General features: G+C 70.7%; 1 protein-coding gene across 1 annotated transcript in view; it reads left to right on the top strand.

Moving 5' to 3' along the window:
• Positions 1–240: 240 nt before the first annotated feature.
• The window catches only part of LOC142079774 (cleavage and polyadenylation specificity factor subunit 1-like), a 25,877-nt gene continuing 8,612 nt past the window's right edge, over positions 241–17,505 (top strand). Inside the window, exons 1-26 of the mRNA XM_075144520.1 lie at positions 241–442; positions 550–577; positions 1,880–2,013; positions 2,102–2,182; positions 2,294–2,445; positions 2,530–2,676; positions 2,760–2,899; positions 2,983–3,093; positions 4,914–5,007; positions 5,116–5,203; positions 5,290–5,415; positions 7,750–7,801; positions 8,821–8,915; positions 9,041–9,115; positions 10,241–10,321; positions 11,357–11,446; positions 11,541–11,657; positions 11,764–11,905; positions 11,990–12,168; positions 12,264–12,400; positions 12,504–12,678; positions 13,970–14,176; positions 15,538–15,627; positions 15,726–15,872; positions 15,965–16,117; positions 17,354–17,502. Coding sequence (XP_075000621.1) covers positions 299–442; positions 550–577; positions 1,880–2,013; positions 2,102–2,182; positions 2,294–2,445; positions 2,530–2,676; positions 2,760–2,899; positions 2,983–3,093; positions 4,914–5,007; positions 5,116–5,203; positions 5,290–5,415; positions 7,750–7,801; positions 8,821–8,915; positions 9,041–9,115; positions 10,241–10,321; positions 11,357–11,446; positions 11,541–11,657; positions 11,764–11,905; positions 11,990–12,168; positions 12,264–12,400; positions 12,504–12,678; positions 13,970–14,176; positions 15,538–15,627; positions 15,726–15,872; positions 15,965–16,117; positions 17,354–17,502 — 3,134 coding nt within the window. The 5' untranslated portion in view covers positions 241–298. The remainder of the gene's footprint in view (positions 443–549; positions 578–1,879; positions 2,014–2,101; positions 2,183–2,293; positions 2,446–2,529; positions 2,677–2,759; positions 2,900–2,982; positions 3,094–4,913; positions 5,008–5,115; positions 5,204–5,289; positions 5,416–7,749; positions 7,802–8,820; positions 8,916–9,040; positions 9,116–10,240; positions 10,322–11,356; positions 11,447–11,540; positions 11,658–11,763; positions 11,906–11,989; positions 12,169–12,263; positions 12,401–12,503; positions 12,679–13,969; positions 14,177–15,537; positions 15,628–15,725; positions 15,873–15,964; positions 16,118–17,353; positions 17,503–17,505) is intronic.

The raw sequence follows: 17,505 nt of genomic DNA, 5'->3' as shown, positions 1-17,505 counted from the left end.
GGGCGTGGGGGACCCCTGGGGGGGAGATGGGGGACCCCTGGGGGGATGGGGAGCCCCGTGGGGGGATTTTGGGGGTGGGGGGAGATGGGTTTTGGGGGGCGCTGAGCAATCGGGGGGTGCAGAACCTCCGCAAAAGCAGGGACCTCTTGGGGTGCCGGGCCCCCCCCCGCAGGGGGGGGGGGGGCCCGGCACCCCAAGAGATCCCTGCTTTTGCTTCCTAGGTGTTTGATTTTTTTTTTTTGGAGTGGGGGGGGGTGGTGGGGTACGTGAGGACCCCCCCAAAACCCAGGAGGGGGGGATGTACGCCGTCTACAAACAAGCCCACCCCCCCACGGGGCTGGAGTTCTCCATGTTCTGCAACTTCTTCTCCAACGCCGAGCGGAACCTGGTGGTGGCCGGCACCTCCCAGCTCTACGTCTATCGCCTCAACCACGACTGCGAGGTTAAAAAAAAAACCACCCCCCCCAAAACCTGGGGACCCCCCCCAAAAAAAATTGGGGGGGTTTCCTATATCGGGGGGCTGACGTTTCTCCCCCTTTTCCCCCGCAGACGGCTGCTAAAGGAGACCGGAACACGGGTAGGTGACCCCCCGCCAGTTTTTTTGGGGGGTGACCCCCCCCCCAAGACTTTTTGGGGGCCCCCCAAAGATTTTTTGGGGCCCCCCAAGGCTTTTTTAAGGGTGACGCCCCTCTCCAGGGTTTTTTGGGGGTGTCCCGCCCCTGATTTTAGGGTTTGGGGGGGGTCCCTGTGCCCCCCAGGAGATGAGGTGGGGGGGTGGGAGATCTTGGTTTGGGGACTGAGCCCCCCCAGGAGATGAGCCCGGGGGGGCAGGGACGGGCAGGGACGGGCAGGGAGGAGGAATGGGCAGGGATGGGCAGGGACGAGGGACGGGCAGGGATGGGCAGGGACGGGCAGGGATGAGGGACGGGCAGGGACGGGCAGGGACGAGGGACGGGCAGGGACGAGGGATGGGCAGGGACGGGCAGGGAGGAGGAACGGGCAGGGAGGAGGGACAGGCAGGGACGGGCAGGGAGGAGGGATGGGCAGGGATGGGCAGGGAGGAGGAACAGGCAGGGACGAGGGACGGGCAGGGACGAGGGACAGGCAGGGACAGGCAGGGACGGGCAGGCAGGAGGAACAGGCAGGGACGAGGGATGGGCAGGGACGGGCAGGGACGGGCAGGGACGAGGGACGGGCAGGGACGAGGGACGGGCAGGGATGGGCAGGGATGAGGGATGGGCAGGGATGGGCAGGGAGGAGGGACGGGCAGGGAGGAGGAACCGGCAGGGACGAGGGATGGGCAGGGGTGGGCAGGGAGGAGGAACGGGCAGGGACGAGGGACGGGCAGGGAGGAGGGACAGGCAGGGACGGGCAGGGATGAGGGACGGGCAGGGATGGGCAGGGATGAGGGATGGGCAGGGACGGGCAGGGATGGGCAGGGAGGAGGAACGGGCAGAGAGGAGGGACGGGCAGGGATGGGCAGGGAGGAGGGATGGGCAGAGACAGGCAGGGACGGGGGACAGGCAGGGACGGGCAGGGAGGAGGGACGGGCAGGGACGGGCAGGGATGAGGGATGGGCAGAGACAGGCAGGGACGGGGGACAGGCAGGGACGAGGGATGGGCAGGGACAGGCAGGGAGGAGGGACGGGCAGGGACAGGCAGGGACGGGCAGGGAGGAGGGACGGGCAGGGACAGGCAGGGACGGGCAGGGAGTTCCCACTCCATGGGGTCGATGTTGGAGGGTGCCAGCGAGCTGGGGTTGGGGGGGGCCAAGGGAGGGCGACGACCCCCCCTCCCCCCCCCCCCGAGGGTCTCCGGGTGGGGCTGGGCAGCCCCGCCCCGCCCTGCCCCGCCCTGCCCCACCCTGCCCCGCCCGCAGAAGGCAAAGGGCACAAGGAGAAGCTGGAGCTGGTGGCCTCCTTCGCCTTCTTCGGCAACGTCATGTCCATGGCCAGCGTGCAGCTGGCGGGGGCCAAGCGGGACGCCCTCCTCCTCAGCTTCAAGGACGCCAAGGTGGGCGGGGGGACCCCAAAACCCCCCCCGAGGGAGGGTTGGCTTTTGGGGGGGGCTCCCGCCCATCACCCCCCGCCTCCCCTTGCAGCTCTCGGTGGTGGAGTACGACCCCGGCACCCACGACCTGAAGACGCTCTCCCTCCACTACTTCGAAGAGCCGGAGCTGAGGGTGGGCCCCGAGACCGGGAGAGGGATTCTGGGGGGTTCCTCTCCCGTGGAAGGGTGTGGGGGGGTGGGGGGTGTCCCCCTAAAAATCTCTTCTTCCCCGCGTCGGCGGCAGGACGGCTTCGTGCAGAACGTCCACATCCCCCGGGTGCGGGTGGACCCCGACGGGCGCTGCGCCGTCATGTTGATCTACGGCACCCGCCTGGTGGTCCTGCCCTTCCGCCGCGACACCCTGACCGACGAGCACGAGGGGCTGGTGGGAGAGGGGTGAGCCCCCCGCCTCGCTGAGACACCCCCACCCATGGGTGCTGGGGAGGGGTCTCCTGAGCCGTTTCCCCCCTCCCCCGGCAGGCAGAAGTCCAGCTTCTTGCCCAGCTACATCATCGACGTGCGGGAGCTGGACGAGAAGCTCCTCAACATCATCGACATGCAGTTCCTCTACGGCTACTACGAGCCCACCCTCCTCATCCTCTTCGAACCCAACCAGACCTGGCCGGGGTGAGGTTCCGCCCCGTCGCGGTCGCGGTTGGTGGCGGCGGCGGGGGCCGTGACGCGGTGTCTCCCCCCCCTTCCCCGCGCAGGCGCGTGGCGGTGCGCCAGGACACCTGCAGCATCGTGGCCATCTCCCTCAACATCATGCAGAAGGTCCACCCCGTCATCTGGTCCCTCAGCAACCTCCCCTTCGACTGCACCCAGGCGCTGCCCGTCCCCAAGCCCATCGGTGAGCGCCGGCGCGGCGGCGGCGGCGGGGCGGTGACAGTGACGTGGGCGGTGACGGGGTTCTCTCGGTCTCTCTGGTGGCAGGGGGGGTGGTGATCTTCGCCGTCAACTCGCTGCTGTACCTCAACCAGAGCGTCCCGCCCTACGGGGTGGCCCTCAACAGCCTCACCAACGGCACCACCGTCTTCCCCCTGCGTAAGGGCCGCCATCGGCGTCCTCCTCCTCGTCCTTGTCCTCCTCGTCCTTGTCCTCCTCGTCCTTGTCCTCCTCGTCCTTGTCCTCCTCGTCCTTGTCCTCCTCGCCCTCCTCCTCGCCCTCCTCCTCGCCCTCCTCCTCGCCCTCCTCCTCGCCCTCCTCCTCGTCCTCCTCGTCCTCCTCCTCCTCCCCATCCTCCTCGTCCTTGTTCTTGTCCTTGTCCTCCTCGTCCTTGTTCTCCTCGTCCTCCTCGTCCTTGTCCTCCTCCTCCTCCTCGTCCTTGTTCTCCTCCTCCTCCTTGTCCTCATCCTCCTCGTCCTTGTCCTCATTCTCCTCGTCCTCCTCCTCCTTCTCCTTCTCCTGCTCCTTGTCCTCCTCCTCCTCATCCTCCTCGTCCTCGTTCTCCTTGTTCTCCTCCTCTTCGTTCTTCTCATTCTGCTCCTTTTCATCCTCGTTCTCCTCCTCTTCATTCTCCTCATCCTCCTCCTTGTTCTTGTTCTCCTCCTCATCCCCCTTCTCATTCTCTTTGTCCTCCTCATCCCCCTTCTCCTCGTTCTCCTTGTCCTGCTCCTCCTCATCCTGCTTCTCGTGCTCCTCATCCTTCTCTTTCTCGTTCTCCTCCTGCTCGTCCTCCTTTTCCTCCTCATTTTGTTCATCCTTGTTCTCCTCCTCGTACTCTTCCTCCTCATCCTCCTCCTTTTCATCCTTGTCGTCCTCGTCGTTCTCCTCCTCTTCATCCTCATCCTCCTCCTCTTCACGCTCTTTGTTCTCCTTCTTGTTCTCTTTCTGCTTGTCATTCTCCTTCTTCTCATCCTCTTCGTGCTCATTCTCTTCCTCCTCCTCCTCCTCCCCCTCCTCTTCGTTGCCCTTGTCCTGCTCCTCCTCATCCTGCTTCTCGTGCTGCTCATCTTTCGTCTCTTTCTTGTTGTCTTCCTGCTCGTTCTCCTCTTGATCCTCATCGTCTTGATCCTCATCGTCTTGATCCTCATCGTCTTGATCCTCATCGTCTTGATCCTCATCGTCTTGATCCTCATCGTCTTCATCCTCATCGTCTTCATCCTCATCGTCTTCATCCTCATTCTCTTCATCCTCATTCTCTTTTTTATCCTTTTGTTCTTCATCCTCGTTCTCTTTCTGATTGTCGTTCTCCTTATCCTCCTTCTCATCGTCATCGTCATCCTTGTCCTCCTCCTCATCCTTGTCCTCCTCCTCATCCTTGTCCTCCTCCTCATCCTTGTCCTCCTCCTCACCCTTGTCCTCCTCCTCATCCTTGTCCTCCTCCTATCCTCGTCCTCCTCCTCGTCCTCCTCCTCGTCCTCCTCCTCGTCCTCCTCCTCGTCCTCCTCCTCGTCCTCCTCCTCGTCCTCCTCCTCGTCCTCCTCCTCGTCCTCCTCCTCGTTCTCCTCCTCGTCCTCCTCCTCCTCCTCGTTCTCCTCCTCGTCCTCGTCCTTGTCCTCCTCCTATCCTTGTCCTCCTCCTAATCCTTGTTCTCCTCCTCGTCCTTGTGCTTCTTCTTGTTGTCGTCCTTCTTATTGTCCTTCTTATTCTTTTTTCCTCATCATTCTTCTTTTCTTCCTCGTTCTCTTTCTCTTCATCCTCCTCATCCTCAAACCCCTCGTCCTTGTCCGTCTTCTCCTCTTTTCCTCCTCTTTTTCCTTGTCCTGCTCATTCTCCTCCTCGTTTTCCTTCTTGTTCTCCTCTTCGTTCTCCTCCTCCTCCTCTTCTTCCTCCTCCTCCTCCTCCTCCTCCTCCTCTTCTCCCTCCCCCTCCTGCCCCCCCCGGTTCGGGGCTGTGGGGGCTCTCACCGCCCTCTCCCCCAGGCGTGCAGGACGGGGTGAAGGTGACGCTGGACTGCGCCCAGGCCACCTTCATCTCCTACGACAAGATGGTCATCTCGCTGAAAGGAGGGGAGATGTAAGCCTGGGGGGGCCCTGGGGGGGCCCTGGGGGGCCTGGGGGGCCTGGGGGGGCCCTGGGGGGGCCGCGGGTGCCAGCGTCCCCCCCGTGTCCCCTCTGTCCCCAGCTACGTCCTGACGCTGATCACGGACGGGATGCGCAGCGTCCGCTCCTTCCACTTCGACAAGGCAGCCGCCAGCGTCCTCACCACCTGCGTGAGCCCCGGGGCCGTGGGGACCCCCCCCCACCCCACCCCGCGCCTTGGAGGGGTCCCCCCCGTCACCCCCGCCTCCCCCCGCAGATGGTGACGCTGGAGCCGGGGTACCTGTTCCTGGGGTCGCGCCTGGGGAACTCCCTGCTGCTCAAATACACCGAGAAGCTGCAGGAGGCCCCGGCCGGCGGGGGCAGGGAGGCGGCCGACAGGCAGGTGAGGCCACGGGGGGGCCCCACCTCCACCCCGGGGACCCCACCCCCACCCCGGGGACCCCACCCCCGCGTCCCAAAAGGACCCCAAAAGCCAGGGTCCCCCACCCCCACCCAGGTCCCTCAACCCCCATCCCATGTCCCCGACCCCCACCCTGAGTCCTGAGTCCCCCCCACCCCCACCCCGGGGTCCCAAAAGGACCCCAAAAGCCAGGGTCCCCCACCCCCACCCGGGTCCCCCAACCCCCATCCCAGGACTTTGACCCCAATCCCATGTCCCCCACCCCCACCCCGGGGTCCCAAAAGGACCCCAAAAGCCAGGGCCCCCCACCCCCACCCAGGTCCCCCAACCCCCATCCCAGGACCTTGATCCCCGTCCCATGTCCCCTACCCCCACCCCGGGTCCCCCCCACCCCCACCCTGGGATCCCAAAACCCAGGACCCCAAAAGCCAGGGCCCCCCACCCCCACCCAGGTCCCTCAACCCCCATCCCAGGACCCCGACCCTCATCCCATGTCCCCAACCCCCACCCTGAGTCCCCCCCCACCCCCACCCCGGGGTCCCAAAAGGACCCCAAAAGCCAGGGCCCCCCACCCCCACCCGGGTCCCCCAACCCTCATCCCAGGACCTTGACCCCCGTCCCATGTCCCCCACCCCCGGGTCCCAAAAGGACCCCAAAAGCCAGGGCCCCCCACCCCCACCCAGGTCCCCCAACCCCCATCCCATGTCCCCCACCCCCACCTCCACCCCGGGGTCCCAAAAGGACCCCAAAAGCCAGGGCCCCCCACCCCCACCCAGGTCCCCCAACCCCCATCCCAGGACCCCGACCCTCATCCCATGTCCCCCACCCCCACCCTGAGTCCCCCCCCCCCCCCACCCCCGGGTCCCAAAAGGACCCCAAAAGCCAGGGCCCCCCACCCCCACCCGGGTCCCCCAACCCCCATCCCAGGACCTTGACCCCCGTCCCATGTCCCCGACCCCCACCCCGGGTCCCCCCCACCCCCACCCTGGGACCCCAAAACCCAGGACCCCAAAAGCCAGGGCCCCCCACCCCCATCCCAGGTCCCTCAACCCCCATCCCATGTCCCCGACCCCCACCCTGAGTCCCCCCCACCCCGGGGTCCCAAAAGGACCCCAAAAGCCAGGGACCCCCACCCCCACCCGGGTCCCCCAACCCCGATCCCAGGTCCCCGACCCCCGCCCCATGTCCCCCCCACCCCTGGACCCTAAAACCCGGGACCCCAAAAGCCAGGGCCCCCCACCCAGGTCCCCCAACCCCTGTCCCGTGTCCCCAACCCCCACCCTGAGTCCCCCCCACCCTGGGACCCCAAAACCCGGGACCCCAAAAGCCAGGGCCCCCCACCCCTATCCCGGGTCCCCAAAACTGGGGACCTCAAAACCCAGGTCCCCCCAACCCCCATCCCAGGTCCCCCGACCCCCACCCTGGGTCCCTCAACCCCACCCCAGGACCCCAAACCCCCATCCCAGGTCCCCGGGACCCCGAAACCCAGGGCCCCCCACCCCCACCCCGGGCCCCCCAACCCCCACTGTGGATCTCCACCCCATGTCCCCCGACCCCCACCCCGGGTCCTCGACCCCCTCCCCATGTCCCCCGACCCCCACCCCGGGACCCCCGACCCCCTCCCCATGTCCCCCGACCCCCACCCCGGGTCCTCGACCCCCACCCCGGGACCCCCGACCCCCTCCCCATGTCCCCCAACACCCACCCCGGGTCCTCGACCCCCACCCCGGGACCCCCAACCCCCACTGTGGATCCCCCCCGGGTCCCCCGACCCCCTCCCCGGGTCCTCGACCCCCTCCCCGGGTCCCCCGACCCCCACCCCGGGACCCCCGACCCCCACCCCAGGACCCCCGACCCCATCGCGGGTCCTCGACCCCCTCCCCCTGTCCCCCGACCCCCACCCCGGGTCCCCTGACCCCCACTGTGGATTCCCCCGCGGGTCCCCCGACCCCCACCCCATGTCCTCCGACCCCCACCCCGGGACCCCCAACCCCCACTGTGGATCCCCCCCGGGTCCCCCGACCCCCACCCCGGGTCCCCCGACCCCCACCCCGGGACCCCCGACCCCCACCCCATGTCCCCCGGCCCCCACCCCGGGTCCTCGACCCCCACCCCGGGACCCCCAACCCCCACTGTGGATCCCCCCCGGGTCCCCCAACCCCCTCCCCGGGTCCCCCGACCCCCACCCCATGTCCCCCAACACCCACCCCGGGTCCTCAACCCCCACCCTGGGACCCCCAACCCCCACTGTGGATCCCCCCCGGGTCCCCCAACCCCCACCCCGGGACCCCCGACCCCACCCCGGGTCCCCCCCAGGAGGAGCCCCCCGTGAAGAAGAAGCGGTCGGAGCCCTCGGGGCCCTGGGCAGGTGGGTGCCAGCGCCGGGGCGTCGCGGGGACGCGGGGGCCCGGCGTCACCCGGGGGGGGACGCGGTGATGGTGGGGGGCGACGGGGGGGTGACGCGGCGATGGGGGGTGACGCGGTGACGGGAGGGGTGATGCGGTGGCAGGGAGGGTGACGTGACAACACGGTGACAGGCGGGGAGGTGACGCGGTGACGGGGGGGACGCAGGGGGCTGACACGGTGACGGGGTGACGCGGTGACAGCGGGGGGTGACGCAGCGACAGGGGCTGATGTGATGGTGGCGGGGGTGGCACGGTGACGGGGGGACGATGCGGTGACAGATGGGGGTGACGTGGCGATGGTGGGGGATGATGCGGTGACGGGGGAGGTGTCGGGGGGGTGACGCGGTGACAAGGGGTAATGGGGTGACACGGTGACAGGGGGTGACGGGGTGACAGGGGGTGATGCAGTGATGGGGGAGGTGGCAGGGGGTGACACGGTGACCGACGGGGTGATGGGGTGATGGGGGAGGTGACGGGGTGACGCGGTGACAGGGGAGGTGGCAGGGGGGTGACGCGGTGACAGGGGGTGACACAGTGACGGGGTGACGCGGTGACAGGGGATGATGGGGTGACACGGTGACAGGGGGTGACACAGTGACGGGGTGACGCGGTGACAGGGGATGATGGGGTGACACGGTGACAGGGGGTGACACAGTGACGGGGTGACGCGGTGACAGGGGATGATGGGGTGACACGGTGACAGTGGGTGATGGGGTGACGGGGTGACGCGGTGATGGGGTGACATGGTGACGGGATGATGGGGTGACACGGTGACAGTGGGTGATGCGGTGACGGGGTGACGCAGTGACGGGGGAGGTGGCAGGGGGGTGACGTGGTGACAGGGGAGGTGGCGGGGGGTGACGGGGTGACACAGTGACGGGGTGACGGGGTGACATGGTGACGCAGTGACGGGGTGACGCGGTGACGGGGGAGGTGGCAGGGGGGTGACGCGGTGGCGGGGTGACGCGGTCTCCCCGTGCAGGAGGGAAGTCGGCGCCGCAGGACGAGGTGGACGAGATCGAGGTGTACGGCAGCGAGGCGCAGTCGGGCACCCAGCTCGCCACCTACTCCTTCGAGGTACCCGGGGGGGGGTGGGGGACCCCCTGGGGGGCTGGGGGCCCCCTGTGTCCCCTCCCCGTGTCCCCTCCCCGTGTCCCCTCCCCGTGTCACCCCCCGGCCCCGCCTCCCTTCGGCCCCTCCAGGTCTGCGACAGCATCCTCAACATCGGGCCCTGCGCCAACGCCGCCATGGGCGAGCCGGCCTTCCTCTCCGAGGAGGTGAGCGCGGGCAAGGACGGCAGCCCCTGCCCTGCCTGCCCCTGCCTGCCCCTGCCCCTGCCTGCAGCCCCCGACCCTGCGTGCCCCTGTCTGCCCCTGCCTGCAGCCCCCTGTGCCCTGCCCACCCCTGCCCGCCCCTGCCTGCAGCCCCTGACCATCCTGCCTGCCCCTGCCCATCCTGCCTGCCCTTGCCTGCCCCTGCCCCTGCCCGCCCCTGCCTGCAGCCCCCGACCCTGCGTGCCCCTGCCTATCCTGCCTGCCTCTGCCTGCAGCCCCCACCACTGCTTGCCCCTGCATGCCCCTGCCCGCTCCTGCCTGCAGCCCCCTGTGCCCTGCCCACCCCTGCCCGCCCCTGCCTGCAGCCCTTGCCCCTGCCTGCCCCTGCCCCTGCCCGCCCCTGCCTGCAGCCCCCGACCCTGCGTGCCCCTGCCTATCCTGCCTGCCTCTGCCTGCAGCCCCCACCACTGCCTGCCCCTGCATGCCCCTGCCCACCCCTGCCTGCAGCCCCCTGTGCCCTGCCCACCCCTGCGTGCCCCTGCCTGCAGCCCTTGCCCCTGCCCGCCCCTGTCTGCAGCCCCTCACCCTGCCCGCCCCTGCCCGCCCCTGCCTGCAGCCCCCTGTGCCCTGCCCACCCCTGCCCGCCCCTGCCTGCAGCCCTTGCCCCTGCCCACCCCTGCCTGCAGCCCCCTGTGCCTTGCCTGCCCCTGCCCACCCCTGCCTGCAGCCCCCTGTGCCTTGCCTGCCCCTGCCCACTCCTGCCTGCAGCCCCTACGCCCTGCCTGCCCCTGCCTGCAGCCCCCGTGCCCTGCCTGCCCCTGCCCGCTCCTGCCTGCAGCCCCTATGCCCTGCCTGCCCCTGCCTGCCCCTGCCTGCAGCCCCCGTGCCCTGCCTGCCCCTGCCTGCTCCTGCCTGCAGCCCCTATGCCCTGCCTGCCCCTGCCTGCAGCCCCCCGTGCCCTGCCTGCCCCTGCTTGCCCCTGCCTGCAGCCCCCTGTGCCCTGCCTGCCCCTGCCTGCAGCCCCTGTGCCCTGCCTGCCCCTGCCTGCAGCCCCCCGTGCCCTGCCTGCCCCTGCCCGCTCCTGCCTGCAGCCCCCCGGGTGCCAGCGGCCGTTTCTCCTCCTCCCAGTTCCAGAGCAGCCCGGAGCCGGACCTGGAGATCGTCCTCTGCTCCGGCTACGGCAAGAACGGGGCCCTCTCCGTCCTGCAGGTCCGGCCGCGCCGCCGGGGCCCCCCCGTGCCCCCCCACCCCCCCCGCACCCCCTCTTCCCCCCCCGCCCCCCCGCACCGTGCCAAGGCCTGTCCCGGTGGGGAGCGTGGCCGGCAGGTCAGATACCGGTGCCAGAGCAGAGCCTGGGCAGAACCAGGGCTGTCCCCGGAGCGCCGGGCGCTGCCTGTACCCCCCCAGCCACAGCCCCCCGGGGCCGCCCCACGGCGGGTGGGGGGCTGCCCCATGGCGGGTGGGGGGCCGCCCCACGGCGGGTGGGGGTCTGCTGGTGAGGGTCTGCCCCACGGCAAGTGTGGGTCTGCCCCACAGCGGGTGTGGGTCTGCCCCACGGCAAGTGTGGGTCTGCCCCACGGCAGGTGTGGGTCTGCCCCACGGCGAGTGGGGGGCCGCCCCACAGCGGGTGGGGGTCTGCTGGTGTGGGGCCACCCCACGGCGGGTGGGGGGCCACCCCACGGCGGGTGGGGGGCCGCCCCACGGCGGGTGGGGGGCTGCCCCACGGCGAGTGTGGGTCTGCCCCATGGCGGGTGGGGGGCTGCCCCACAGTGGGTGTGGGTCTGCTGGTGAGGTTCTGCCCCATGGCGGGTGAGGTTCTGCCCCACGGCGGGTGCGGAGCTGCCCCACGGCGGGTGTGGGTCTGCTGGTGAGGGTCTGCCCCACCACGGGTGGGGGTCTGCTGGTGCGGAGCTGCCCCACGGCGGGTGAGGGTCTGCCCCACAGCGGGTGGGGGTCTGCCCCACGGCGGGTGTGGGTCTGCTGGTGAGGGTCTGCCCCACAGCGGGTGGGGGTCTGCTGGTGCGGAGCTGCCCCACGGCGGGTGAGGGTCTGCCCCACGGCGGGTGTGGGTCTGCTGGTGAGGGTCTGCCCCACGGCGGGTGAGGTTCTGCCCCACGGCGGGTGTGGGGCCGCCCCACGGCGGGTGAGGTTCTGCCCCACGGCAGGTGAGGTTCTGCCCCACGGCGGGTGTGGGGCCGCCCCACGGCGCCCGCCCACCCTCACCCCTGCCCCCTCCCGGCGCAGAAGAGCATCCGGCCGCAGGTGGTGACCACCTTCGAGCTGCCGGGCTGCTACGACATGTGGACCGTCATCGCGCCCCAGAAGAAGGAGGAGGTCGCTGTCCCCACCCCCGCCACCCCCCAACCCTGGGGGACGTCCCCACCCCCTTCCCGGCGCGGCGACGCTCACCGGCGGCTTCTCCTTCCAGCCGGATGAAACCGCGGCGGGGGAAAACGCCGAGAAGGAACCGGCTGCCCCCGACCCCGCCGAGGAGGACGGGAAGAGGCACGGCTTCCTCATCCTCAGCCGCGAGGACTCCACCATGGTGCGGCGGCGGTGAGGGCGGGGGGGGGCGATCCTGGCGCCGCGGTGCCGCGGCGGCGGGTGCCGGGTCCCATCTCCGGGTGTCGTTTCCCACCCCCCATTCCCAGATCCTGCAGACGGGGCAGGAGATCATGGAGCTGGACACCAGCGGCTTCGCCACCCAGGGTCCCACCGTCTTCGCCGGCAACATCGGCGAGAACCGTTACATCGTCCAGGTGTCGCCGCTGGGCATCCGGCTGCTGGAGGGAGGTGGGTGCCGGCGGAGAGGGGCACCCTTGGGTGCTACGGGGGAAGATTTTTTCCCCTCCTGATCCCACCTTTTCCCGGTCGCAGTCAACCAGCTCCACTTCATCCCGGTGGATTTGGGCTCGCCCATCGTGCACTGCGCCGTCGCCGACCCCTTCGTGGTGATCCTGAGCGCCGAGGGGCAGGTCACCATGTTCGTCCTCAAGAGCGACACCTACGGGGGCCGCACCCACCGCCTCACCCTCCAGAAACCCCAACTGCACCACGTGAGCCCCCAAAACCAGGGGTGAGGGGGGGGTTGGGGGTGTCACGGCGCGGCCGGCGGCGCCGCGGCAGCTCGGTGTCCCCGCCGCGTCCCCAGCAATCCAAGGTGATCGCGCTCTGCCTCTACCGCGACGTCAGCGGGATGTTCACCACCGAGAGCCGGGCGGCTGGCGCCCGCGACGAGCTCGCCCTCCGCACCCACTCGGAGGCCGAGACCCTCATCCAGGACATCAGGTGGGGGGGGGGTGGGGGGGACGGGGCTGTCACCCACCCCCACCCCGAGGTGGGGGGGGGGGGCGGCGGTGACGCTCGGCGTTTCCCCGCCGGGCGGGCGCAGCGAGACGGTGGACGACGAGGAGGAGATGCTCTACGGGGATTCGGGGGCTCTCTTCAGCCCGGTGAAGGAGGAACCGCGCCGCAGCAGCCTCCCCGCCTCCGATCGGGATCCCCACCAGTATAAACCAGAACCCACCCATTGGTGCGTACTGGTACGGGAAAACGGCGCCATGGAGGTGAGATCCCGGGGCGGGGGGGGGGGGGGGGGGAGCAGGGAGGGGCGAGGGGACCCCGTGGGAGGGTGGGGGGGGGCGGTGGTGGTGCCCGCCCGCCGCCTCTGGCTGTACGCGCCGTGCCGTGCCGTACCGTGCCATGCCGTGCTGTGCCACGCCGTGCTGTGCCACACCATGCCATGCCATGCTGCACTGTGCCATGCCACACCGTGCCGTGCCGCACCGTGCCATGCTGTGCCGTGCCATGCCATGCCGCACTGTGCCATGCCACACCGTGCCGTGCCGTGCCGTGCCCACGCCATGCTGTGCTGTGCCGTGCCACACAGTGCCGTGCCGTGCCACACCACACTGTGCTGTGCTGTGCCGTGCCACACCGTGCCGTGCTGTGCCGTGCTGTGCCATGCTGTGCTGTGCCACGCCGTGCCACACTGTGCCATGCCATGCCGTGCTGAGCCACACTGTGCTGTGCCGTGCCACACGGTGCCGTGCTATGCCACATCGTGCCGTGCCACACTGTGCCGTGCTGTGCCACAACATACTGTGCTGTGCCATGCCGTGCCACACCGTGCCACACCGTGCCGTGCTGTGCTGCACCGTGCCATGCTGTGCCGTGCCGTGCCATGCTGTGCCACGCCGTGCTGTGCCACACCATGCCATGCCATGCCGCACTGTGCCATGCCACACCGTGCCACACCGTGCCGTGCCGTGCTGCACCGTGCCCCACCGTGCCATGCCACACTGTGCCGTGCCATGCCGTGCTATGCTGCACCATGCCATGCCACACTGTGCCGTGCTGTGCCATGCCGTGCCATGCTGCACCATGCCGTGCCGTGCCATGCTGCACCGTGCCATGCCACACCATGCCGTGCCATGCTGCACTGTGCCACACCGTGCTGTGCCATGCTGCACTGTGCCATGCTGCACCGTGCCACACGGTGCCGTGCCATGCTGCACTGTGCCATGCCACACCATGCCACGCCGTGCCGTGCTGTGCCACACCATGCCACACTGTGCCGTGCAACACAGTGCCGTGCCGTGCCACATCGTACCGTGCTGTGCCATGCTGTGCCATGCCATGCTGTGCTGTGCCATGCTGTGCCGTGCCGTGCCACGCCGTGCCGTGCCACACTGTGCCGTGCCACACTGTACTGTACTGTGCTGTGCCGTGCTATGCCATACTGTGCCACGCCGTGCCGTGCCGTGCCACGCCGCGCCGTGCCACACTGTGCCATGCCACGCTGTGCCACACTGTGCCACGCCGTGCCGAGCCGTGCCGCGCCGTGCCGTGCCGCAGATCTACCAGCTGCCGGAGTGGCGCCTGGTGTTCCTGGTGAAGAACTTCCCGGTGGGGCAGCGGGTGCTGGTCGACAGCTCCTTCGGGCAGGCGCCCGCCCCGGGCGAGGGCCGGCGGGAGGAGGCGACGCGGCAGGGGGAGCTGCCGCTGGTCCGGGAGGTGCTGCTGGTGGCCCTGGGCAACCGCCAGAGCCGGCCCTACCTGCTGGTGAGGGGCTGGGGGGGCGGGGGGGCCGGCCGGGGGGACTGGGGGGGCTGGGGGGGCTGGGGAATGCCGGGGGGCTGGGGGGACTGGGGAATGCTGGGGGGGCTGCCCAGGGGGACTGGGGGTGCTGGGAGGACTGGGGGGGCTGGGGGGGCTGGCTGGGGGGACTGGGGAATGCCAGGGGGGTGCTGGGGGGACTGGGAAATGCTGGGGATGCTGGGGGGACTGGGGGGAGTGGGGAATGCCGGGGGGGTGCTGGGGGGACTGGGGAGTGCTGGGGGCGCTGGGGGGACTGGGGAATGCCAGGGGGGACTGGGGGACTGGCCGGGGGGACTGGGGGTGCTGGGAGGACTGGGGAATGCTGGGGGGACTGGGGGGACTGGGGAATGCCAGGGGGGACTGGGGGACTGGCCGGGGGGACTGGGGGTGCTGGGAGGACTGGGGAATGCTGGGGGACTGGGGGGACTGGGGAATGCCAGGGGGGCGCTGGGGGGACTGGGGAATGCCGGGGATGCTGGGGGGGTGCTGGGGGTACTGGGGAATGCTGGGGGGGTGCTGGGGATACTGGGGGTACTGGGGGTACTGGGGATGTTGGAGAACACTGGGAAATGTGGGGGATGCCGGGGGATAGGGGGTGCTGGGGATGCCGGGAGATGTGGGGGTGCTGGAGGGATGGCGGGGGGCCGGGGGGGCCGGTGGCGGTGGGGGAGATGCGGGGGGTGTTGGGGGATGCTGGGCGCTGCCGAGGGTGGGGGGTGCAGGGATGGGGGGGTGGGGGGTGCTGGGGTGGGGGGTGCTGGGGTGCGGCGCCGGGGTGCGGCGCCGGGGTGAGGGGTGCCGGGGTGCGGCGCCGGGGTGCGGCGCCGGGGTGGGGGGCGCCGGGGTGGGGGGCGCCGGGGTGGGGGTGCCGGGGTGCGGTGCCGGGGTGCGGTGCCGGGGTGGGGGGCGCCGGGGTGGGGGGCGCCGGGGTGGGGGGCGCCGGGGTGGGGGTGCCGGGGTGCGGTGCCGGGGTGGGGGGCGCCGGGGTGGGGGGCGCCGGGGTGGGGGTGCCGGGTGCGGTGCCGGGGTGGGGGGCGCCGGGGTGGGGGGCGCCGGGGTGGGGGGCGCCGGGGTGGGGGTGCCGGGGTGGGGGGCGCCGGGGTGGGGGGCGCCGGGGTGCGGTGCCGGGGTGGGGGGTGCCGGGGTGGGGGGTGCCGGGGTGGGGGTGCCGGGGTGCGGTGCCGGGGTGGGGGGCGCCGGGGTGGGGGGCGCCGGGGTGGGGGTGCCGGGGTGTGGTGCCGGGGTGGGGGGTGCCGGGGTGGGGGGTGCCGGGGTGGGGGTGCCGGGGTGCGGTGCCGGGGCGCGGCGCTGACGGGGGTGCGCAGGTGCACGTGGAGCAGGAGCTGCTCCTCTACGAAGCCTTCGCCCACGACTCCCAGCTGGGCCAGAGCAACCTCAAAGTCCGCTTCAAGAAGGTGAGGGGGGGGCAGGGCGGGGGGGGGGGCTCTGTCGCGGCCCCGGCGCCGCCGCGGCACAGCCCCCCCCGCCCCCACGGCCCTGCCCCCCCCCCCAGGTCCCCCACAACATCAATTTTCGGGAGAAGAAGCCCAAACCCTCCAAGAAGAAGCCGGAGAGCGCGGGGGGGGGCGAGGAGCCGGGGGGGCCCCGCGGCCGCGTCGCCCGGTTCCGCTACTTCGAGGACATCTACGGCTACGCGGGGGTGAGCGCGGCCGCCCCGGGCACCGGGACCCCCCCCCAGCCCCCCCCCGGCCTCGCCGAGGGTAACGGGGTGTCCTCCCCTCCCCCCCCCAGGTGTTCATCTGCGGCCCCTCCCCCCACTGGCTGCTGGTGACCTCGCGGGGGGCCCTGCGCCTGCACCCCATGAGCATCGACGGCACCGTCGACTCCTTCGCCCCCTTCCACAACGTCAACTGCCCCAAGGGCTTCCTCTACTTCAACCGGCAGGTGGGGGGGGGGCGGGATTTGGGGGGGCTGGGGGGGTGCAAGGGGGTTTTGGGGGGGTGCAAGGGGGTTTTGGGGGGGTCCAAGGGGGATTTGGGGGCGTCCAAGGGGGTTTTGGGGGGTGCAAGGGGGTTTTGGGGGGGTGCAAGGGGGCCAAGGGGGATTTGGGGGGGTCCAAGGGGGTTTTGGGGGGGTGCAAGGGGGTTTTTGGGGGTGCAAGGGGGCCAAGGGGGATTTGGGGGGGGTCCAAGGGGGTTTTGGGGGGGTGCAAGGGGGTTTTGGGGGGGTGCAAGGGGGATTTGGGGGGGTCCAAGGGGTTTTGGGGGGGTGCAAGGGGGTTTTGGGGCGTCCAAGGGGGTTTTGGGGGGGTGCAAGGGGGTTTTGGGGGGGCTGGGGGGGGCCAAGGGGGATTTGGGGGGGTCCAAGGGGGTTTTGGGGGGGTCCAAGGGGGTTTTGGGGGGGTGCAAGGGGGTTTTGGGGCGTCCAAGGGGGTTTTGGGGGGGTGCAAGGGGGTTTTGGGGGGGTGCAAGGGGGGGCCAAGGGGGATTTGGGGGGGTCCAAGGGGGTTTTGGGAGGGTGCAAGGGGGTTTTGGGTGGGCTGGGGGGGGCCAAGGGGGATTTAGGGGGGTCCAAGGGGGTTTTGGGGGGGTGCAAGGGGGTTTTGGGGGGCTGGGAGGGGGCCAAGGGGGATTTAGGGGGGTCCAAGGGGGTTTTGGGAGGGTGCAAGGGGGTTTTGGGCGGGCTGGGGGGGGGGCCAAGGGGGATTTAGGGGGGTCCAAGGGGGTTTTGGGGGGGTGCAAGGGGGTTTTGGGGGGGCTGGGGGGGGGCCAAGGGGGTTTTGGGGGGGTCCAAGGGGGTTTTGGGGGGGTGCAAGGGGGTTTTGGGGGGGCTGGGAGGGGGCCAAGGGGGATTTAGGGGGGTCCAAGGGGGTTTTGGGGGGTGCAAGGGGGTTTTGGGGGGGCTGGGGGGGTCTGGGAGGAGGCCAAGGGGGATTTGGGGGGTCTTGGGGGGGTTGGGGGGGTCGAAGGGGGATTTGGGAGGGTCTGAGGGGGGTTGGGGGGGTGCAAGGGGGTTTTGGGGGGGTTCCAAGGGGGATGTGGGGGATTTGAAGGGGGATTTGGGGGGTCGGGGGGAGGGGCTTGGGGGATCGAAGGGGGATGGGGGTGTTCAAGGGGGGTTTGGGGGATCCGGGGGGATTTGGGGGGGTCCGGCCGCCCTGACGGGGGGCTGCCGGGGCAGGGGGAGCTGCGGATCAGCGTCCTCCCCGCCTACCTCTCCTACGACGCCCCGTGGCCCGTGCGCAAGATCCCGCTGCGCTGCACCGCGCACTACGTCGCCTACCACGTGGAGTCCAAGGTGCCGCGTCCTGCCATGCCGTGCCGCGTCCTGCC

This window comes from Calonectris borealis, chromosome 2 (genome assembly GCF_964195595.1).
Source record: "Calonectris borealis chromosome 2, bCalBor7.hap1.2, whole genome shotgun sequence".
NCBI lineage: Eukaryota > Metazoa > Chordata > Aves > Procellariiformes > Procellariidae > Calonectris > Calonectris borealis.
This window is presented reverse-complemented; position numbering and strand designations above follow the sequence as displayed.